Raw genomic sequence first — 24,907 nt, forward strand, 5'->3', positions numbered from 1 at the left:
TGTCTCTTGTCTGCAGCACAGAGTCGACTAGAAGTACTAATGGCTGCCTCTATAATTGCTTGTGGTTTAACATAACAGAGACTAGAATGTGAATGCCATGTCAGGGTTGAATGTCTGCTGTCAGTCCAGAGGAAAAAAAAAAAAGTGTTCCTCTCACTACCGGTTTAGTGGATTCTGTCACACATGTTAAAAACAAATCTGCAGCAGAGTGTGACACATCGAAGGAGAAATGGAAAGCAAAACCCCCCTTGTTAATGGAGGGAATTGTGGAAGCAGGGACTGTGGGATGTTTTGGGGGGGGGGGGCATAATGGCCCTGACAATCAACCAGCAGAGTGCCTGTCCTTTTTCCCTGCAGGGGGTGTTGATGGAGCGCTGGGGCTTGTTGATGCTTCGTGAGCTGACACAGAGTTAGCGGCCTGAACAGACAGGTGATAAGAATCCAAGAGATGGGAGTGCGAGGAACCAGAGTTAAGAGTAATCCTCTAGATTCCCTCCTTGACGTTGATAGATTGATGAGCCAGAGCTCACAGCAGTCCACCAGATTGCCCCCATGTGATTGATGGATAAATACATTCCCCCCCCCCCCCTTATTTTTAATGTTGATGCCCTCTTAAAGGGGGGCATCTTGGTAAGTTCAAGCCAGATAAAAAAGCCTGTGAAAGAGCATTTTGTCTCACACCAGCCCTTCCAGTTTGAGGCCGGCATTTAGATAGAGGATGTACGTGATATCTTCTTTGGTTAGCGTTCATGACTTGCTATTACCAGAGCCAGTGTAGATGCTTCAGTTTCATGTCTCTGTAAACTGTTCCAAAGTCTGCCTAATACAATAACAAAGGAATGTGATCTACCTTTGAGGCATGACCATAACACATACCTAGTGGGGAAAAAAAAGCAATAAAATGAAATGTCTGTCGGAGGGGTTTCGTTCAGTGAATCAGTTTCTGAGCTTCTTTGCATTCGCACTTGGATTCATCATTGTGAGAGCAGCCTGTCCTTCGGGCCCCTCAAGTTGACAAAAAATGATTTGCCTCATTAAATCTTACCTGTCATTGAACATTTATTAAAGAAGAAATCATGTTAGGAATTATCTGTTTGAGAGGGAGAGCAGGGGGGAACAGGGAGCCCACCTCACTCTCACAGGTTTATTGGTTAATCTCTTTCTCGTGGTTCACAGCCTCACCACCCTGCGGGGAGCTGAGACTTTTCACCACTTGCATGCATTTTTCATCTTCACTGGGTTTCCAGGCAGCACTCACTTTAGAGAATTGCGGTTTTCCACAAACCGCATAATTGTCTGTAGTCTGATGTGTGTGTTTCTTTTGCTTTCATAATTACATCACTGTGACCCCACAGCATTATGTCAACACCTCAAAGGACTTGGTATACAGGGTGAATGATGACACACACACACACATATATATATATATATATATATATATATATATATATATATATAATATAATATAATATAACTTTTTTTAATTAATCATGTTTCATATGGGTTTGCCCTTTAGCAACAGAATCTATTTTAGCCTTAGCCCTTCAGATTCTGTAAGACAGTCAAATCAAACAAGAGACCTATAAAACTGACCTTTTAAAATAATTTATGATTATATTCACATAAAATTATGCACTAAGCTATTTTCTTTTAAAGGCCTATCAACATTTTCTTCCCATTCATACATTACGGTCTAAAAGTATGTCAGAAGTGAAGGACTGAGAAAAGTGTTCGTTAGAAAAATACCAGAGTGGCTCTGTATGCAGTTCTTGCATTGCTGCATTTTATTCATTGCTGAAAATGATGTGGATTACTTTGAGACAAAGCACTAAAATAGCCCACGCGATACCACACTGATAGGGTGAGGTCAACATAGGCTCACAGTCGAGTTCAGGAGCTTATTGCAGCAACCTGTCGGGCATTTTACCAGAGAAACAAAGGCAACACTGAAGGAATCATTTAGTAATATCTTAACTGTGGCTGTGGAGGGCTTTTGCTGTTAATGAATCTATCAAAATCATGGCTAACATGAAGTCCCAGAAACTGACAAGGTAAAAGATTATCAGACAAGTCAGAAATATAACAGAGGACATTAATTGCTGATTAGATCATTCAAATGACATCTTTTTTTTAACCTGCAATCAGTTTGTTAACAAAAAAAAAGCAAAAAGCTTTTTATTGTTTTTTCCTCCATAAACTCTTCCAACAGTAACTAATGCATTCTAGCAAGCAAACAAATGCTACTTCGCAAAAGTTACCTAGCTGTTTTTGTGTCTTGAACACCATACAAAAAACTACAAAAATCCTCATTTCCATTAGGCCTATGAGAAAGACGAGAAATGCACTTGAGAACGATAATGTTTTTAAGATGGCAGCATGGCATCTGTGAGCCTCCAAGTAGCACCAGTTAGCTACCTTTGTTAGCGTTAACCTGGAAACTTAAAGAGTCTAAACAGCGATGGCACAGCAGTTCGTAGCACGGTAGCTACATGGATGCTTGACATCACGTGCACAGTGTGTGCTGACGATGAAAGACAGCGCCAGCTAGGTGAAAAGACTACACATACTGGACCAATTACTGCTGTGGATAAACATGGACAAGCCCATCTTATTGTCACAGAGGGCTGCAGCAATTAGTCCTCAAACCCAGAAATAAGTTCGCATTTTTGCGCCTCCTTGCTTCATCCCAAAGTCAGTGGCTTTTTTGAATTGGTTTTTGGTCAAATGCTTGAAATAAGGTCTGTGGTTAACACCGGCTCAAGTCATTTCTACAACATTTCTACAACATAAAATACCCCAGTCTTGATTTTTTTTTTTTCTAAAGCTTTCACATAAATATTTATAAAACCATAAAAATAGGCATTAATAAATTGTTTAAAAATAAATGTATTAATCTGTAAATAGACAAAATTACAAAATAATTACTTATTTCATATTTTAATGGACAATAAAAAAGGAATTAAAAAAAAGAATAAATGAAATATTAATCCTTAATAAAGAGTTCAAATTAAAAAAAAAAAGGGTGTACAACAACTACTTAAAGCAGTCAAGTATAACCTTTAAAAATACATTAATGAATTCATAAATAAATAATGGAATTTAAAAATCTATTTGAATTTATGGTCTAAATAAAGAAATAAATAACTGGATGCCCAAATCTAATTATGAATACAGATACTAGGCATATAAGAGGGAAATTTCTTTTCCCATTAGCATTTACATTTCCCTCTGCATTTCCTTTCCCTATTAACTATTCTATTTAATTAGTTAGTTAGCTTCTCCATTTAGCCTTTCTGTGACACCTTCCACAGGTAAAACAGGGTAAAACAATGCAAATAGCTATATGAGATATAACAAGTTGTAATTTATTACTGTTTATGGCTGTTTTATGTTGTTTTTGGACATCCTTTCTTAATTTGAGCTATTTAATGATGAATTAATATTTCATTTGTAAATAATTTAGAATTCCTCTTTTTATCGCCCAATAAAAGACCAAATAATTAATTATGTTGTAATTTAGTCTATTTATTTGTAGACTAAAAAATATATCTGGAAGCAAAATTATACATGCACATTTATTTTACAATTAGTTATTAATTAATGACATGCACATTTTACTCTCTGCGACTCTTTTGGTTCTCATATTTTTGACTTGCCCGATGACCTCTTACCACATTAGTCTTCCATTTGTGAGCATATGTTATGAATAATGTTTTAAGTAATGGATAATGGCATCAGTGTAAAATGTGCAACATGCACTGTTAAGTGAACGTTAGCATCTTCCCATCACTTGCATTCACACATTTACTGAGGCAGAGTTGACACATAAACTATTTCTAAAGCAGCTTACTGTGCATGCTGCAAAGTCACATTATGTTTGCCTATAGTGTGTGAACACAGGGTGCCCGTTAGCTGTTGACTCTGTCCCTGTGGAAGCACTGGCTGTCCTTTGCAGAGATGTGACAGGTCTGACTAATTTCTCTTGTTTGGCTCTGAAGAGTTGCCTATAGAAAGTGCAGACTCTTGTCATATGCTCTTCATTAAGGTACCCAGGGACAACATGACTCAAACATGACCTTGACTGACAATCAACTGCTGAATCAATAGGTGACCGTTTGTGTGTGGGCGAGATGGATCACCTTGTCCTCTGAGCAACAGTTGCTGTAGGTACTTTTGTCATCCAGATTGAATGCAACAACTGTGTATTATTTCCTTGGCTGTGAAAGGAAATACAATCTAGGCAAAAGAAAAAAGGCTTCATTGGGGACACCCGTGACACTGAATGTTGACAGCCACATCACAGTCTCATCTTTTGGAGGCATTTATCTGACATGGCATCTTGCACGGTAACTCATGAGGTTGAACTGTGGAAAAAAGCTAAAAAAAAAAAAAAACAGACAAGAGACACCTGTGGTGCTTTCATCTTTTACAGCAATCTTGGATGTAGTTTTTAAGCTGAATGGACTTTTAGGTTTCCATGATTGGTGCAGCTCACCTGAAATAATAACTCAAATTTAGTTTACATTGTGAAACAGTATGAAAGGAGATCAAAGCTGTAACACGCAGCAGTGAATGAGATGGAAAAGCATAGAGAATATGAGAGGATCCATTTGCAGTAAACAGAGTGAGGTTCATTTTCACCCTTGGCGTGGTGCACAGTTGTGGGAGTAATAACAATTTAAAAACAATGTGCAGAACAAAGTTTTAGGAGTTTACAGCTCTTGTGTTCTATCATGTGTAGTTTAGAAATAAATGAAACTTCCTCTATAATGTTCAATACAAGCTGCATAATATTTCACAAACCATGAGTGCTCTTTTATGTTGCGCCAAAATAACCTCCTTCAAAAACACAGGTGGTTGTGAGTCATACGCAATTCCAATAAAGCAAAGACTTTTTGAGTACACTTTACTCAGTATAATTTAGATAGGAGGAGTATGATAAAATAAAATAAAAAAAAACATTGTATCTCTAGCTCTTATTGCACATCATTTTTTTGTGTATACTCAGTGCTTTTGTTTGAATCTGTTTCAGAGCTATCATTTTACACACAGAAATTAACTTTGGTTCTGAATGAGAACTAAATGAATGTTAAGGTTTTGTGTAAATTATTCGTACTCTTTGTTACACTGTATCTCTGAGCCAGTTTACAATTTGGTGCAAAGATGCCTAAGCTATGCATCACTCTGCGGAATATTATAAACACCTTAACCTGTTCACTTGTACCTTTTGTGGTCTATAGAAGCCCGATTACCAAGGAAATATTATGTTCATTCATAAATAGCTATTTGTAATGTGAATATGGAGATGAATTTAGCATCTACTGATTGTTTTGAGACATTAGTCAGAAAGAACTGGTTTAGTTTTCCTTCAGAGAGACTCAAGGCAAATTTAGACCTTGAGCCCCAACAGTCGAAAATCATGATAATGAAGGTCAGTTTTTGTTTTTGTGGGTTGAATATTGTATTTGTTGAGGGATTTTTTTTTTTTTTTTTTTTTTAAATAAGCAATGTATTCCTGCTATAAATGTTTCTACATCCTGCAAAACATTTCCTGCAATGTTAGTAACATCTTGTGCATCAAACCAGCACTATATTCATTTACATGTTTTCTGTGCAAGATGACTCCATCAGTAGAAAACATAGTTAGCCCGGTTCACTTGCTGCTTAGTTTATCCAAATGCACAGTGCAACACAACATGACAGAATTCATCATCTCTCCAAAAATAGCTTTAATGAGCTGGGGGGCAGGCTTTTGTGCAAAAGGAAGCTAAGATCAGTACTATACAGTAGCTCATAACCTCCTAAAAACTGCAACTCAAGCTATACATCCTCACCTTCTGTCACCTGGCTTAGATCCCAGTCTGCTGTCGCAGGGGAAACAACATGAAAATCATCAAAACACGTCAAGGACTCTGACTCCGCACACCATTTCATCACAAGTGCTGTGCTGGTGAAGAGGCCCTTTTAGACTTGGGTGATCATAAGCCCTCATTTTCTATTCTGGCTCATCAAGCAGCTGTCTAAACAGAGCTCAGTTTGCTCAGGTAGCTGTCCCTGGCTGGGGGAAACGCGCTGTTTTGCATCATTGAACATTTCTGGGTACTTGCCTAGATCCTGAACCACTTTGGCGTGTCTTTGTGTTTCCAATATTTAGATCAAGTGATATCGAGGAAGATAAATGCCATGCTGTCTGACAGGCTGTGTGGGGCGCATGTCATGGAGCAAATGAATTTAACAAATGCCAGAGTCAGGGGTGCATGTTTTGATGAAATGAGTTTGCTATACAATGGAGTGGATTCATGAAATCCATTTCCATCCAAAGAGATAAGAAACGGATGATCGTCTGCACCAAATCTGACTCGTTTGGCCTGCAAGCTGTTCAAGCTGAGCATGTCGCGAGAACTCAAGATGCACTTGGCTTATGAGGCTATCGATTTATTGTTTTGTAAATCACATAGGAACAAACAAGTTCAGAAAGAAGACATCCATGGAAGTGGGATGCCTGTATTGCTTTAATCAATCTCAAGTGTTAATCACTGCATACCATATGTAGAGCTGCAGACGGCACCATTCATTATGACTACCGCTCAGAAAATGACTCAAGGTGTGAGCTGTGACTTGCTGCTGAAGTGTATTCCGGAGGCAGTGACACGTTGGGCTCGTAAAGTAGCTGTGACATTTGGCCAGAACGGCAGCAGTGGGCTCGACTTGTTTAATGAACTAACATGCTCATGTTGGCAGCACTAAGTGAACCATTTATTAGTGAGCTGGGAACAGACACAGGGTGCACACAGGTTGGTAATGACAGCAGCCGCCAGATGACAGCGCCTCTCAACACGGTTAAAAATAAAGTGCAATCATACTGAGTTTTTCTCATGTATTTCCAACGTAAAGTCTCTTTACTTTACTATTACTAAAAAAATATTGTTAAAATGAAACTGAAGTAACATAATGCTAAAACTGCATGTCTGATATCAGAAGCAAGTTAAAGTTTTTTTTTCTACTGGTGGGTTGAAATGAAATGTAATAACCTGAGCACATTTCTACATGCCGAAAAAATATAACAAATAGATGTTTTAGCACAAGTGAAAAGTTTTATTGTCCACAAGGAATGTGACTTCTCGTTGTCTTCGTAACACTGAACAACCTGCAACACAAAAAAAGAATCACACGCTGTGTACTGAATGTCAAAAAAGAGCAAAGCACAAAATAAACAAATATTAGAGCGATAAATAAATATACCTTCTCTCTTTCTTACTGAGAGCTAGATGTGAAGATTGATGCCATTCTCCTGTGTACAGTAAATATGAAGGCAGTTCAACTTAGCACTTAGACTGGATGTCTAATGTCTAAATGTCAAACTATTCCTTTCGGTCTATATAATAATCTGTACAACTATTTATGTGTCAAGCATGTTGACATCTGCCACAATTGACTCTGAGCATGTATGATAAATGACACTGTGTCCTTGGTGTGCAGTGGTTTGTATATGCAGCGAGCCTTTGAGCCCCGAGTCTGACATTTTGGCTGGGTGTGCATCAAATGCAGTATACGGTAATTCCCCTAGATCCACTGATGGTCTCTTTATGAATCCCCCAGTTATAATCTGTCAACGCTCGTCTGACATCCAGGCTGACGTTCTGTATGGAGAAGCAGCTTTTAGCCAGAGACAATCAGCTCGCCCTTGAGATGGAGACAGACGGAGCTCTCCCTCACCTCACACTCTCACCTCAACCTTTTCAAATGAGCTTTTATTGTCTTGTTAAGAATAAATAGGTGCAATTACTCGAGAAAATAAGGCACTAAGTGTGAGAGCTGGCAAGAAAGAGTGTGCTGCCATCATTTATTTGTTCACACAGTCGTTGACTGAATTAGCAAGTATGGCGTGTTGCATATCTGAACATGTCTCTCTCTCTCTCTCTCTCTCTCAGCCAGTCTGAGCCCATAAGCAGATGGTATCATTACATGACTGCAGAACATGTTGGTATCAGCTTGAGCTGTGCAACCTCTATTTTCAATCATACATATTTATACAAATATTTCTGTTTCTTGTCTCATTACTGAGCCGGTGAACAGTGTAGTAAGATTTAGTACACTACTTAGAGAAGGTGCATTCTAAGAAATACGCTTATTAGCTTAGCATTGTTACCTACAGTTAGCATAGCGCTGTTAGCATAACACTGTTCTAACCACCATCCCTGCAGAAAAGGTGAATGTGAGCACTGCTGGAAACATTTTTTGGAAGAGTCCAATGGTGAGGGAATCAGTTCTCTCAAAAAAATCCAACCATAACACCAACGTCAAACCCAGTCATTCGCAAGCCTTAATTAATTTAAATACTGGTATAAACAATTATGATCACTATTGGTACTATTATACTGAAATAGTCCATTAAGAGTCCAACTACTTTCAGGTTTAGCCTGTGTGAAATAGCTTTTTCACCGCCCAATTGACTGAACAATAAAAGTTTTTAGTGTATTTCCACCAAAACAGACAAAAAATACTAGAATTTTCTTTTCAGCACAGATCAAATTATCTACAAATACAATGACAAAGCTGATTCATACAGTGAATGGTAATAGTTACTACCTCCTCCTTACCTGTGAGTCGTTTGCCAGTCTTTCATGTTTCATGTTTCATCATCTTTTTCTCTCCAGTCCAAATTTATCTGCGCAGATTAAACAGAAGTTAATATACACAGACTGTGTCTTTACTTTTTCACGGTAACAGATGCATAAACAGAGAGAATTCACTAAATAGGCTAATGTGTGTTCTATTAAGAGTGTTGTGGCTGCATAAACAGTGTTGCCAAAGGTGATAAACTTGGCAAAGCAACAGAACAAACAGCTGCCAGTTTTTTTTTTTTTTGTTGTTGTTGTTTTTTTGTTTTTATTGTGCCCGAGGCTGCAGCCCAGGACTGCCTAATGGACAAGAATCACTGTGGATCCATGTGTGGACTAATGACAGAAATGTAAAGACAGCTGAAGTCTTTAAACACCCTAGAGTCCATTCTTTGTGCAAAGTAAGAAAGATGTGCAATGAGTAAAGATTGTTTTTTTTGAAATCCTTTTTGTAATCTGAGTGTGAGGGGAGTTTTATCATTGGCATTCACTTTAAGAAATGCATCAACATCCGTAGCAGGCTTTGGGATTTCGGTTCTTGGCTGGATTCGAGCTGGCGGCCAGCTTGTTATGAAAATGGATCTGAGAGCGCTTCTGGCAAAGTCTGCATGAACATCACTGGCACACGCAGAGTTTCCAGCAACACTGATCTCTTCCAACTCATGGGTGCAGATAAACATGACAGTTAGTTTTAAGAAACGAGTCAAAGAGGAAACTTAGGACAGAAAAGGGTTGAAAATATGAAATTACATCTGCAACCAATTACAATTATTCGATCACAGCTATTTAATCAACATCATTTTATTCTTGGCAGTTCCATAAAGAAAAAAACTGGACTTGGATTTAATGAACAATCATCTGTGAACGACATGATTCCCTCCGAACAGTGGTGTCTGAGCTGCTTGACTGCCAGGTTCCCTGAAACATGTATTTAATAAACGTAGCACTGCTGCAGCTCACAATTGATTTACAATAATGTTATCCTGAGAAAACAGCCTTGAAAAATATACTGCAAGGCACTGTCATCTTTTAATGAAATGCAAAATGAAGACATCTTGTTAATTTTGCATCAAGTTGACACTAATTCTTCCTTTAACTTCAACTATTAATCTCCTCTGATGCAGACAGCTTTGTAGTGAGGTGCTTTATGGAGGACAACTTGAAATACATACCAAGCTACTTTCCTGACTGATGAAGCACCCGAACATGTCTGATGGCTGAGTACAATCTTCACTCCTCTGGGAGCTGGTTTTTGTGCCTTCTGCTCTGGAAAGAAGCACAAGCAGAAGTAGAAAATAGTATTCTGCAAAAAGACAATGGCAGCATGATGTGCGCCGTGTTACATTACTGCAGAATGAGAATATATTGTGGTGAGACTGTGCTGTAATTGTACAGTTCAGCTGAACAGCACTCCAGCACTATGTGGCTTCAGCAACAATGCCTCCTGTGCATCACTGTTGAAACGGCTCAACCCGCAGTATGTAGCTATTATTTTGACCGCCATATGGAAGGTAAAGCAGAAGTCATTAGTTGTTTTTTTTTTTTTTTGTTTTACAAATATATGCTGTTCAGAGAACTGACTCATCATTATGTGATAATATATGATGAAGATCAATAGAGACAAATAGAGGCTGTCATGTATTTATTCTCATTTCTCAGTTTAAATGCTATATTTGTTTTCTAACTTTAAAGCTGTTTCAGCAAAAAACAGATTGTTTGTCTTAAACTTGTTCATTAAAGGTTCTGTTAACGAGATTTAAAACAATACTGTAGCAGCAAACAACTACTTTCTTAGTTAAGATAACAAAGTCACACCCCTTGTGTGTGTGTTGCAATCTGGGTTTCTCTGCACTTTGTTTTGGTATCCTTTCTGGCAGTAAGTGCATGTATCTGTGTGTGTTAGTGAATGTGAGTCCCTCCTGTTAAACCGTTGGTGTTTCCATGTGAGACGGCACAGTGCAGTATGCAGCATTCAGATGAAAGCAACCTTCCACAGTTTCCTCCACTGAAGAAACCACGTTTTGACTGGCCATGGTTGCTACTGGCCCAAATCCCGGTTTGCATATTCGTGACGCTAATGCCTGTCAGACGGTTTCAGCCCTTTAACTATTTGCTTCTCTCCTGCTCTCTGTGCTCTCATATACAGTATTTTAATACAGCTGAATTTCCAATAAAGCTGTTCTCATTGGCACATTAGCACATGTGCAGCTCTATCAGCTGCTGTGCAGACTGAATGAGCATCTCCCCCGCTCTACCTCACACTGAACAGAGTAGACAAGACACATGGGCCTTTTGCCTGCAGCACGGTGCTGGCAACTCTCTGGAAAGTAGTTTTAAGGTTTGTCCAAAAAGTCCCTAAATGTGTTGCTAGATGCTAAAGGGATTTGAAAAGTCGCTAAACCCAGCGATTAAATTGGTTGCCAACGAAACATTTGTTTTGGTCTGCCATGCAGGTGGTCTAGAGTGGCATCTAGTGGCAATGACAATTGTCTACAGACACTTTAACTTCTGTTGTAACAAAAAAACAAAAGTCCTAAACCCTAGATTTGTAAGCTCTAAATTTTACTTATTTTATTTTGATGGAAACTGATGAACTGATTAAGTTGAAAAGGAATTCCTGACAGCTGTCTTGCTTGTCTCAGTCAACCCTATTACTGCGCTTTGCTGTCATCCTTATAAGCCATTAAAAGTTATGACAACATGGTGGGTTTGTGGTGAGATTCAACGAATTTACTTCAGTATTTTACAGTAAAAAATAAAATCATCTTCTCACATATTTGTGTGAGTAACAAATATTAAAACATCAGAGGACAAATGTAACAACCGCTGATGCTGTGTTTTGAACTTCTGGATCAGCGTTGTTCATAAATCTTGTTGTGCAGTATCAGCACAAGTGTGCAATTAAGTTATTGTACCTTTGAATACATACAATGTAATACAATACATTTAAAAAAGAATTGCAGCTTTGGAAAAACATCAGTAGAGGAGCATGAATTATGAAAAAGTCACCAGGTATGTGTCCACAGGGATAAAGTGTAGCTAGTTTGCTTGCCTATAAAACATTGATTGGAATAAAAAACACACACACAGTAAAACAATAAGATTATTACAGAATAGCAGGAAGAAAACGTGCAAATAACTAGTGCAGAAGGATTAAAATAAAGTCATTTGACAGAAAAGAAGGTTTGTAATAATAATAACAATGTAGGCACAATAAATATTTTTAATTAGTTTAAGTATAGAGTTCTTCAATTTCTGCCATGATGAAACTTAAACTGTGAAACTAGTCATTACTCTGCTGTTCTACTAAAGATGATTATTTATAATCACATTGCAGTTTTAGTAAGATTTGTTTCCTTTATCCCTTTTGTTTCTATTATTTTAATTGCATGTCTGTACTTTATTGTATTTTTAATGAGCCATCAGAGTAATAAAAGCTGTACTGTAAGACTTTTAGCTGATGTAAATGAGCTTTAATGGTGAATTTATGAGAGGTGGTAATTATATTTTAGTCCTTTATGAACAGTGTGCAAGCAGTGAGCCGCAAGAAAATATTGCTCTTCGCAAAACAATCACAAAACATAAATGGAGAGGTTCAATTGTAAATTATGTTTTGGCATTAAAACCAACACACACTCATTTCAAGTTTCAGTCTGTTTTAAAGGTCCCACATTGTAGAAAGTATTGTAGAAAGTGAGATTTCTTTTTTTATTATTATAAAGCAGGTCTAAGTGCTATATAAATACTGTGAAAGTATGCAATCCACAGACCAAAACCCATATTCAAAAACTGTCTGAAAACAAGCCATCAGCACTTCCGTAACTTTGTGATGTCACAATAAAACAGTCACCACCATCAGCCATGCCCCTATCAAGGCCCACCTGGACCCAGCCTTGCAGGATTTGGTTTCTCACAGTGTTTACCTGAGTCTGCTTCATTTTAATTTGATCAGAAAACAATCAGAAGAGATGTCTTCTGATTGGCTGAAAATGTATCTTCTTATGGATAATAAAACTTAAATCACAACACCAGAAAAGTGTAAAATGTGGGGAAACATGTGAAGTGTTTGCTAACTTGTTGGAGACTGAATTCAGTCAAGGAGGTCAAATAAGCCAAACCTGCTGATTTTCTATTAATTATGTCTCATTTACATGCTCAAATTCAATATGACTCACTAGTGACCCCTGAATATTTCAACAAACCTGACTACAAATTGTTTGCATACATGCATACAAACATATCTCCACTCACCTGTTACATTCATCTCTGCTTTGATCAAATCACACTATAGTGTGTTTCTGTATCTACGGGAGAAAACAAAACAATATGATAAAGAATATGTCAATCCTATATGTCATCAATATTAAACAAGTATAGGCTGCATGCTGAGTAGTATACGTATGAAATGTGTACAATGTATAGCACAGGGCAGTCATTACATTCCATCACTGTGAAAAAAGTAAACCAATTCAAGGTGTTATAAATATCATGACATTTTATGAGGAGTTTTGAGCAAATTTTTGGAATTTATTTTTTATCACTGATGTGATGTTTAGTTTGCCGGACATTATTTTAGCGTCTTTTATAAAAACGTATTATTTCTTTTATCACAGTTTAGCTGGAATCCTCATGTACTATCTAGTTAGAGATAGAAAGGGATTTTAATTCAATCATGCATTTATTTGGGGTTAAAAAGGGCAGGTTTACTTTTTTTAAGTGGAAGTTAGCATCTGATGATTAAACTAGTATTATTATTAGGGTTACCTGCTTAGTGTTTAGTCTTCCTTTCATGAGAGCCAGGCTTCAGGTGTACTAATCACAAAAGAGAATTCAAATCGCTAACTGGACTTCAGCTTTGATGTTTAAAGCATGGAAAATTACACTGCATATACAGCTATGCCAGGTTAAATGACAGAACTACAGAAAAAGATTAGCAGAGACATTGATGAGTGAAGACACTACACACTGAGTGTGCCTTTTTTTTCACTCAGCAATAACATAATATCAGAGGGTGAAAACCAGTATCTACATCCTGTATGGCCCATTATGCTCTTCATGAGCCAGCTTCAAACGCTGAGCATATTTAAGGCATTATTAAGATAACATATGCGGACTTCTTACCTCTTTTAACTCCATATCATTTTCACAGTCAATCAATGTGTATCTGTTTAATGATGTAAAACTTCAGAGAATGGATTAAGAAAAGAAATGTATTAGTTTCTAAATAAAAAAAAGATCAAATATTCAAGGATGATTGAGCAGGAATATAAATTATTTAACCAGTAATTAATTTGGGACAGGTTGGTGGGTTGCCTTTATGAAGCGGGTTAGCTGTTACCTGAAAGCAGATGTTAAGTTTTAGGAACAAGAAATTCAAATGTTCTTGCTTATGTTAATCTGTAGAAAAAATACCAATTTAAAGCTCCATAGCCACCTATTTAGAAAGTCTTACACACTGTGTTGAAGTTTATGTTGTTTTTATTAAATGCTTTATGTACAAATACAGATTACACACAGAACAAAGCACGCATTATAAATTACACATTAAATACTGCTGATTGCTTTCAACCAAAACAAAAAAAAGTGTTTTACACGATTACGATCTCACATCTTCTATCATTTAAAATCACAATATAACTTAGGCTAAATTTAGTCTGTCATATCAGCTCACTTTTACCATGAAGTCATCAGAGTCTCATATAGCAATCAGTTATGGGGAAAACTTGAGGACTGGTTTAGATTTGTCAACATTAAACATTTTTAATAGAAATGTTTGGTACATTTAGTCACTTTGCATTCGCTTCTGGAAAAAGGTTTGGTTTCCATCTTTTGCCTTTAATGGAGTTTATCATGCCACATTTTAATAATAATAATGATTTTAGCAAATCACGCTGGAATCAAACTGGAAGTGAAGCTTCTCCAGACCAACACTGATCTGCAGCTTAAAAAAACAAAACTGCCCTTGATTTATTTTTATGAAGCCAAAAAATGATTACAGTTGTAGACAAGCATATATTTCTTGAAGAAGCCAGTCTGAGTCTAACAAGGTTAAGTTTGCACTACGACGTATTAGTTAAGCAGACTGAACCCATATATAGACCAATCAGTGAATTGTAGAGATGAAAAAGGATCTTTTCTATCTTAAATTTGAAGTGAGCATCATATTTGCTCCGTGGCTGTGGTTGGTTAAAGACTCATCCATTCATTTTGCGTGACCTAAAATTAGATACGGAGGTTTGTGTCCTGTTTTCTTACATTGTGAAAAATTAGGAAAAAATTGACTTTTACTTGTTGTATGACAGAGACAGAGCATAGGTGACAGAGATAGGTGACAGCGAAATCACTTATGAACAAGCTGTGAAAGACAGCACACAGCAGTGATTGGTCCAGATCCAACATGTCTCCCATGTCACTGCATTAAAGGCAATAAATGGAAAACTGATCTGTCAAAATCTGAGACATAACGTATACGGAAAAAAATTGTTTAATGTCAAAAATCTTAAACAACGTAAAAATCTAAAATAACGCTTTTTTTGGGCTACAGGTGGAATGCAGGGTGTTAAACAGCCAATTTTAAGGGCAATTTTCCTGTACATGGATTTCATCTCTGTGTTTTTCAATTAAAAACAACAAAACAAAAACAAAACAGAATGCTGCAATAATATTAGATTTTGTGGATTTATGCGCTATATGGGGTTATTTCTTAATTTCAATTTCTTAGGGAGACGGACAAACAAGTAAATATTACAACATTTTATGAAGAATTAAAAAAAAAAATTACAAACAGTTTGAAATTGGAGGTCACATATCTGGAGCACCTTCAGTATCTACCATAGGGATGTTTCCTGTAGCCCCCTCTTGTCAGCCGTAAAATGGGGGCTTTAAGACTGGGACGGGCAGTCACCCACTCCTCCTCTGCAAAAACAGTTAAAAACACATTGGAGAGAGCCGCTGCATTCACTGTGCCGGGAGAGCTCATGTCACACAGGTATTGTCTACTACCATCTCACAATTTTCTGCGGAGAAAAGCCTACAGAGGCTCCTTTCCACGGAAAATTAATTTCATAAGCTCTTTGCCCTCTGTTGGACCAATACTGAGATGTGACAGTCAGCAGCTCTTTCCTCAGAGCCAAATTACATAAAGATGGCCACCTCTGCTGCATGGCACATTGCACAGCTTCCAAATAAGAAAGTGTTTATGGAGCAGAAAATCAAATCATTGCCCCCTTGGTTTTGGTTTGGTCTGACCTCAACACACCAGTGCACAACTCATTGTGCTGAAAATGAATGAGCCTGCAAACCCACTGTGGCAACCGGCTTATCGCCGCTGTCATGCGATAACCTTGTAACTTCACTTCAGGTGATTTTAACATTTTTGCTTAAATCGAAGCTTTGCATGTTTCATTTCAAGGTTTGGGGAAATTGGAAGACGCGGCTGGTGCTTTGGAGAGATTTCTTTATACCTGACAGCGGTGTTGTATGCACAGCAGAGGTTACTCAGCCGATGGGAACAGCCTGTCTGGAATAAGCCTATGAGGGCACATATCCAAAAAGGCAAAACACTCCACCTTTACAACAGGCACTGGTTAGCCCCCTGAGCTTCCACTGGCACATTTGCTGCTCTAGTCAAATGCAGCTCATAGTCGGGAAGGTAGGGAGGGTGAAGCATGCAGGAGCGGCTCCCTGGGTGAGGATGATTAGAAGTGGTCCAGAAGCTCAAGGCTTTTTTTCCTTTGTTTCTCTGCTGTGAAACATCTTTTAAAAATCAGTGCAGCAGCAGCCAGGATTCTGTGGCCAAGACTTTTTTTTTTCTTATCAAGAATGAATTTAAATAATGTAGGAGCATATTTGTTAAAAGGTTTGTGACCCATGTTTGGATCAGTGATGTTTAGCTCACAAAACAGAGCTCTGCTAAGCAGGCTACATAATAAGCTGTTCTTACCATAGTTGTTGTAGGATTCATCACTGGTTCCATGTCCATATTCGTAATATTCTGAAATGCTAAATCAGACAGAGTGGAAACATCACAGTCAAATCAAAGGCACATTTTTTTCTTTTGTTGGATGTGGAAGTTTACTGAAAAAATATTGTACTTTTTCTATATTTGTCTTCAAGTCAATGCATCCTATCACAAAAACCAAAACAGGACATGCATCTTGCAGTATTTCCATCTCCCCTAGCATGTCTTTGCGCCCAAGGCCCATTCAATACTCATAAATCTCTAAAAAAAAATGGGTCACAAACACACTTCATTTTTTATTGTATTGTATATTTTTTCCTAAAAAAAACCAAAAAAACCAAAATAATTTCCTTAGACAGCTGGGCACTGTTTTTAGCAAACATTACTGAAACAGGAGTACATTTGCTGGGGACTATTTTCAGCTGTGGATTAATACACATTTAATGCTCCAGTGAGTATTTACAACAGTGGAATGGTGTATGTGGGATTAACACCGATATGTTTCTAATAGTTAATGGAGGACAGTTGAGCACTGTGGCACAGTGGAAAAGGCTACACCAGGGTTTTCCTACACCAGACTTATTAGTTGGATCAATTCGTTGTTAATTGGTTTTTCATCTCTTTTGATGATATATATAAAACATCACCAGACTTATCCTTATCCTTGTGAGTAAACAATGTAATTTAAGTGGAAGTTACTTCACTTACCACGACTGAACAGACAGTATGCAATGCTGACATGTAAAATGATGATGATGAACCATAAGACAGCACTTTTCTCATGCTGTGCTGTAAGTGGACAGATGCTGGTTGAGAAAAAAAAGCTTTTTTTTTTTTTGGTTTCTCCAGCTTTTGTGAGTAAACATCACCTCTTTGACTGATTGCTGTAGTTATCCTCATAGGCTTCGTAACTCTCGTCATCATATTCTCCACCATATCCATCATCGTAGCCCTGTTAGAGGAAACACACTGTAAGCGTTCAAGTCGACTTATCTCCTCATCTTTATCCATACTAACTGGTTAGAGATGAATATGGAAACAATCAATACTTAGTTCCACAGGCAAAGTCCATCACTTTGGGCCCATAATAGGGGAGGAAACAGGAAAAAATCATGTCCAGCAGAGATTATTGATTGAGATTTTCAGGGAAAACATGTCTCACCAGTGGAGCCTAATGGACACCTTCTGAGTCTTAACAGCAATATGGATCTCAGCTATTGATAAGTAGCTACTCAGAAAACCAGCACAAAAAGCCAGCAAGTAACTACAGTCATATTCAATAACAATAAAAGTGGCTAAAAAGCACGCAGCACACATTTAAGACCTCCTAAATTTCTGAGCATTTGTGTAGATGTTTTGTAGAATGTCCCTGCTCTACACCTCTAAGTGTTGGTAATCACATAAAAAATAAAAGACCGTATTCTGTGCAGCTGTAAAGCAGGTAAAACACCTACATATTACTCTTGTTTGTATATTTGTCATCAACACACAGCACTGTTGTCCTTTTCAAAGGCAGAGGAAGGATCATTCTGTATCAGCATTGCATTTTATACTGACAATGTGTAATGTAATGTCATTATGTGATGAGAATAAGCTGTCAAAATGCAGTTTTCTTTCTCCCCAGGGTCTGTAGTGTAAAGGTTACTCCTATTGTGAATCTCTGTCTTGTGTCCCAGACTCTTTTTTTCCCAGGCTGCTAATCCAGTTGGTGACTTTTTACATCTACAGAGGACTCAGTTCTCAACCCAGTTATGCAAGTAACCTGGTTTTGGGACAATTCAGGTAAACATTGTAACTCAGTTAGAAGAAGAAACCACAAAAGAGCTGCCTAAGAAGCTTCCAATATCAAATACACTAACCTTAAAGTGGTTACTGTGGCATGTGAACATCTCAGTCCTTTTGTCATCTGCATAAAGCGTATAATGTTCACATCATCAATTCGACTCTGCCCTTTCATCTCTTTACTTCTGGTCACTCAAGGGTGTCATTTCCACTGGGGATAGGGTGGACACGTCCCCCACACTTTTCAAAATACTGGGCTATTTTTGTCCATCTCACTTTTATAGTTGTAGTTGATTTACTCCCCAAATCCCTGTATAACAGCACGATGTCCTTTGACTGTCCAGCTGATCAGAGAAGAGAGGAGCTGGTCACATTCTTGATTCCCTCATCAGAGCAACTTTCAAATAGGACTGTGCACACACACCAATTACGTTTTATGAGCAGAAGCAAGTGCTTGTGACTTTCTACCCTGACTTTTTCCTCCCAGGCTTCCATATCGTATTGCAGAAGGTTGCTGGAGCTGTTTGCGACCAGAGAGGAACATCAGATATAGACATTATTTATCAGAAACTATCAGGTCTCTACCAAGGAAACAAAAAATTGTAATTGAGCTATTTCAAAAATAAAACAGCAAATTACATAACTTTCTTCCTTAAGTTTCATCCCATTGCCATTATCATGTAGGCTACTGCACACTAACCAGTTTCATCATATTTTGTTATTTGCTAGACTGATATAAACCAAACCTACACCTCTGATCTGTCTGTAGAAATAACTCCACACAATATTCTGTGAAATGGTTTATTGCTGACAGCAGGGGTAAGAGTCCCAGCAGACCACAGGCTCACATAAACAGCTTAACCTGAATGACATTATAACTGAAGAAAGGCCAGAGTGTGTGCCGAACAGTAAACTTCGCTATTGTCTGCTCTTGTAATTGTTGGATCTCGCTCATTTAAGGAGATTTAGTGGAGTTTAAAGTGCTTATGTTTCTTTTTCAGCCATGATCTAATCTCTTCTAATCCTTTCCAAGCTTGCTGTTTCAAATCAAGCTCCGCCATGATACGTACAAGTGTTCAGTTCCTTTTCGGGATCCAATGCATTTTAAATCAGCAGGATAAAATGCGTTGGAAGCTTCACTGAAGCTGGTTTATGCCAGACGGGGTCTCAACAGCACAACATTCCTTCACGTCTGCCTGTAACAGTAGAGTAATACCGTCTTGCATTATACTTGATTACACTTTGTGACACAAAAGCAGCCCATCTGTGTGAAGGACATCAAGTGCAGCAACGTACAAGTGCATTTTTGACAACTGTACACACTCGCCCTTGTCTGTGGGGTAATGCAGATTCTGATTCCCACTGTGTGGCCTTATTTGTGTGAACATGAATTTGACTAAATTAAAGTTAGGGATTATGTCAGGGATTAAGTTGTTCAGGGGATCCAATGCTTCTCATTTTCTGGCACGAGTCATTCCCCAGAAAGGCGCCAGGAGTCAGAGACCTGCATATCTCAGTAATTGACCATTTTGTTAGCAATCCTATATCCACACTGAAGTGGGTTCATTTCAGTGAAATATAGTGTAAAAATAAACCTAAAGTTAAGATAACACAGGAAACACAGGAAAGTGAATGTGAGCCATTGTAAAGGTTGTGCTGCTTTTAGACCCATAAAATAAAAATGTCAGTGTTGCAAGAAGTAAGTAACTAAATAAATGATAAGTCACTGAATTCATTTGAACACATCATAGCTCAGCGTACTGTTTGTAGCTGCTGGTTTACTGGGAAGATGTGTGTGTGCCCAGCTCAGCATGAGGAAGGTATAGATAAAGTTATCTCTGAGTCCTGCTGCTGTTTACGTTTTTTGACACAGCAGTTGTCTGGTTTATGCTTTTACTTTCTAATATTAAGAAATATTGCTCCCATATTTTACTTGACTTTTAGGTCATCACTTACTTTCAAGTTTTGTTGTAATGCTTAAAAGTTGGTACATCCAATTTAACTTGTGTGAGTCTGAATTTATGGTAATATAAATAATTGTAGCAATGAACTGTTTGCTAAACCTCACCGCTGAGCAGCGATGGTCCAGTCATATCTTAGCAATAGTAACTAGGCATGGCAGAAGAAAGAAAATTGACGACAAAAGATTTCAGAAAGAACAAACATCAATTTCTGAGTGCACCTCAGTCTGCAGGTTGACATTTGAGAGCGTCTAGGCCCGGATTTGTGAAAGCAGAAATAGATCTGAGCATAAAGTATCATGTGCCGGTTTCTGAGTCTCTTCTCTCAGTTTCTTTGAGCAGTTTGGGACACACCCACATCTGGTTGTCAAAGTCATGTTATTTTTCAAAGTCAAAGGAAAAACTGTCACGATTGGCAACAATATGACTATTAACGACACCATGTGATTTCTGTATTTTATTGCTTTATCATTTATTTCAATTGTTGTATCAATTTGCACTGTGGAGTGAAGTTAAGCCATATTCTGGTGATCCAACTGACCCCCTTACTATTACCTAGTTTATTCATACCATTAGTTTTCATATCAGATCACATTAAATGAACCACCCCATATCAGGCTCATTAGATTTCTGAGGGCAGCATTCTGCTCAGAGGTGTAAATGAGCCTCATTCACAAATGTTTTTCTTATAATGGTTACAATTCATTTAACTGTTTTCAATTATATAACCATAACCATACATCTGGGTCAGAAAATTACACTAAAAATAGCAAGCTAACATGGCCAATGTCCGCTTTTATTTTGAAAGTAGAAGAAGGAGTCTAATAGGATGACACTTCACGACCAGGTCAATCTGAACAGGTTGTGCTCTGCTCTGAGTCTGAGTTTGTGCTCAGGGAATTCAGACGGCTAAAAGTAAGAGGACAATCCTCTCGCATTTTCAAATCATTGCTATGCTCACGATTCTCCCTCATGCACAAATCTTACTCTGAGCATATTGCTGATAAATTCTGCATGATTAGCCATAAGACTTTTGAAGCAGCACCTTTTGTTTAGCATCCGTTTTTTAATTCATTCTAAAATTATATTTCAGATTAATTATACCTGTAAATGTTTATAAAATGTATGAGAAGGCTCTGGAAAAAGCTAGTAGGTGGGCCTTGAGTTAAGATTTACATAAATGGTTGCAACTAATTTATTTTGAAATACAGGCAGTTAATACTTAGAACCTATGCAACAGATGTAATGCATGATAAAGCCTTAATAATATTCAGTGTCAGCTCAAAGAAAACAAAACGTTCATCACAATGACTTATCTCTGTGCTGACCTTAGTCCGACCCACAACACAGGCTGCATTCAGATTGGACAAGGTAGCGTGTGCAAATAAACCTGCCCCAATTAAAGAGGCTTGATTCCTTTAGTTTGACACTTAACTGTATAAACTATTAACACGGGTCCCTTTTAACAAGGCAGAGGAAATAAATCAAATGTTAACACAAGGGTGGAGAGTCCTAGCTCAGTGTAATTAGGACAGCGGGAACCGAAAGGCCCTTAGCACTGTGCTTCATTATCAATTGACAACCTGTATGTCCCCTGACAGTGACTGATCTTCATAGGGAGCTGCCTGTGAATGCCTCTCCACACAGCAGAATGGGAAGCAAAATGAGATTTGCAGCCTTTTGTCTCAGTGAATAGATGCTACTCTTCACTGCTTTCTACCTGTGCAAATTCAATCAGCACCAACCTTTTGTTTGTCTGTTATACACTTAAAGTGCGAGTTTACTTTTGGATATATTTACTCCAAGTGTTCCACAATTATATTTGAGAAAAATTTTTACCACAGGAAATAATTATGATGAGGCTGAACCTCGATTCCTTTAGTGACATTAAACAATATCTTGTTTGTCATATTGGCTTCAAGGAGGCTGGAGAACAGGATAAACAAATCAGACGAGGCTTTCTCTCTATACAAATGGTATTACTTGGTGTGCTTGCAGAGTTTAGCATCAGATGTAACTGCATCTGTCTGCCTCTTCCCTCACCAGCAAGTGTTAGTCCCTGATGATACAACCAAGGCCATTATGCATTCTACCTGAGTTTTTCTTGTATTAAATAATCTGAGTGCAAGTGTGTGTCATACATCTGTTTTAATAAACAAGAGAGTTCTGCATGGAGAATTTCCATAATTAATCTTACAAATGTGAACTCAGCAGTGTATCTGAACCCATTGTTATAAAGCAATTACAGCAGATGTGCATACCGTCCTTAAAGGTGGCCTGAGAAACTGCTCTCCTTCAAGAAATATACAGAACCTCACAAATCTCACGCATCTTTTATGCTCATGAAATAGATGATATGGGGAGAGTTTTTCCCCCCATTTCAAAAGGGTGTCCTTTTGCTTTTTTTCACTGTAGATAGATTAGACTTTTTTTTTTTTTTTTTTCTTCAAAGCCTCCCAAAGCTCTGTGTTTAATCACATTATGGCATTTCCCGCACAGCTTTGGTATGGTTGCAGGGCTCAGGTTTAAAAACCAAGCATCGCGTTTCAGTTTTTACCAGCAATTTGTACAATTCATGGTCTGCTGTCAGGGACAGATTCCTGTATCACTCTCAGATTCCTCTCTTCTATCATCAGCCCTGACATTAAAAGATAAGATTTGATCCAGATGGGATTTGATCTTTAACATTAAACTGAAGCCATGGTCCCAGTCTATACAAAATGCCATCAATCACATCTTTAATCTCCCTCTGCACTTTTCACATGGAAGAACTCTTACTGATCACAGCAAAATGTCTCACTGCTTCTCCGTCTAGCGGATTAGAAACATTCCTTCAGTAACATTTGTTTAAAAATATCAAGTATACCTCAACAGTACACCTACAATGACATGTTTCAATAAGGTCATTTTCATATTAATGATGGATTATAAGGAGCAGACTAGAATAGTGACTCCCTGAAACTAAAACTAATATCTGCACATAATGTTTTACGTCCAAAACCATTCACTTTTCATAAATGCATCAAAATACATTATATTAAAAATAGTGCCGCATCAGATTACATACTGTACTATAAGAGCTCAGTAGTGGAAAGACATTTTCTCCGGTGCAATTGTAAAACAATTAATAACACAATTTTACACATTGGCTGATTGCTTATCAGTGGAAAACAGGCCTCTTTCAAATGGATATCAGATCTGCATTTTAAGCCCTTTTACATTATAGTACAGATGGTGAAATTCAATCTGCAGCTCTATGCAGATGGGTGGCTGATTACTTATTTTCTTGGTGTAATGAATGTGTCAAATAAGTGTCAGAGACTTTAAGAAAGCCAAGTCATCATTAATTGTTTAAATTTTCAGTGATGTTTATCAATATGTCTCATTTCGAGGCATCACATGACCTGACATCACCTAAGGGTGAACCAGAAAGCAAGAAACAGCCTTGTGCTTCGGTTGACCACCATGTGAGTGTATGGTGCGCTTTTAATCTGTGAGTGTTTGTTTTATTATCAAAGGGTCATGGTGGGAAGGTAAGAAGCGCTTTGACCTAATGATCGATTGATCCTTTATGGATATCTGAATAGGTTTATCTGAGCTGATGCTAAAAGCCCACTGACATGTATGTGTATGTGTATGTGTATATCTAGCAGACACAGCAGATGATTCAGTGACGGCTGTTTCAATGTGTTAACGTCTTTCCTCAGAATTGAAAGCCTGACATTCATCAATCTCTAGATCAGGAGGATTCATATGACGACGTGTGAAGAATCTGTTGGAAAACTGCATCGGCTGTAAATACTGTAAATGACGAAATACTTCTGACTTCAACTTGTAGTAGTATTTGTAGCTCGTTCCATGGAGGTGATGCCTACATTTCTACATGCTGAACCGCCTCACACTCCCTCCCACAGCGAACACTGCAATCCACCTCACATCTGAATCGCTGCTATCCTTTTAGACGCACAATAATGGTCACTGTCACTGCATTAGTTTTACGACACTGACAGCGTGACAGAGGCCATTAATCACTACAGTCTCCCTTTTACATGATAACCTGCTCCACAGCAGAAACACAGCAAATATTTATGGGAACTTCCCCCCAAAGTGAGGAGTAAACAATAGTCTGTCATTCCTTCACTATGCAATGACTGCAAACTACAGGGCGCATGCACAATTACATGTGTATGTGCTGGTTATGAATAAGCAATCCTATGCAAATTGGTTTCTGGCAGCAGACTGTGCAACGGTATTAATAACTGTTGTATTGGCTGTGCATAAAGGAATGACGGACAGTGCAACTCCAAAATGCTGTGATGCAGGAAGCAAAGCAGTGGCTTTAGTCATGTGACTGATAGAGCTCTGTCAAACTATCTGATGTTTCTTTTAAAATCTTATTTGATGAATATATTGGTAAAAGTTATTTTTTAAGGGCTAAATTATTTACTACAACAGCTGGGCACTGTGGTTTTTAGAAATTATTACTCAAACGGGAAAATCTGTTTTTGTTGGGGACTATTTTCAGCTGTGGATTAATACACGTTAGGTGGAATGGAGGTGAAATAAACTACAGCACCCATACT

The 24,907-nt window shown here is 37.9% G+C and overlaps 1 protein-coding gene across 7 annotated transcripts in view; it reads right to left on the minus strand.

Moving 5' to 3' along the window:
* Nucleotides 1-1,468: 1,468 nt before the first annotated feature.
* Nucleotides 1,469-24,907, minus strand: part of khdrbs2 (KH domain containing, RNA binding, signal transduction associated 2) — a 63,499-nt gene continuing 40,060 nt past the window's right edge. Inside the window, exons 7-13 of one of the 7 annotated variants that reach the window (XR_011691413.1) lie at nucleotides 17,451-17,533; nucleotides 16,564-16,622; nucleotides 15,453-15,536; nucleotides 12,873-12,925; nucleotides 9,794-9,882; nucleotides 8,601-8,668; nucleotides 1,469-7,147 (exon numbers count right to left, since the gene is read on the minus strand). Coding sequence is in view for 3 of the 7 variants with exons in the window: in XM_071480869.1 (XP_071336970.1) it covers nucleotides 16,192-16,376; nucleotides 16,564-16,622; nucleotides 17,451-17,533 (327 nt within the window). In the remaining 4 variants the exon portion in view is untranslated. The other 6 variants (XR_011691412.1, XR_011691415.1, XR_011691414.1 and 3 more) reach the window with 6 other exon arrangements.

The sequence above is a fragment of the Trachinotus anak genome, unplaced genomic scaffold, assembly GCF_046630095.1.
Source record: "Trachinotus anak isolate AG129_WGS33_773 ecotype Australia unplaced genomic scaffold, CSIRO_AGI_Tana_v1 ptg000007l, whole genome shotgun sequence".
NCBI classification, from domain to species: domain Eukaryota; kingdom Metazoa; phylum Chordata; class Actinopteri; order Carangiformes; family Carangidae; genus Trachinotus; species Trachinotus anak.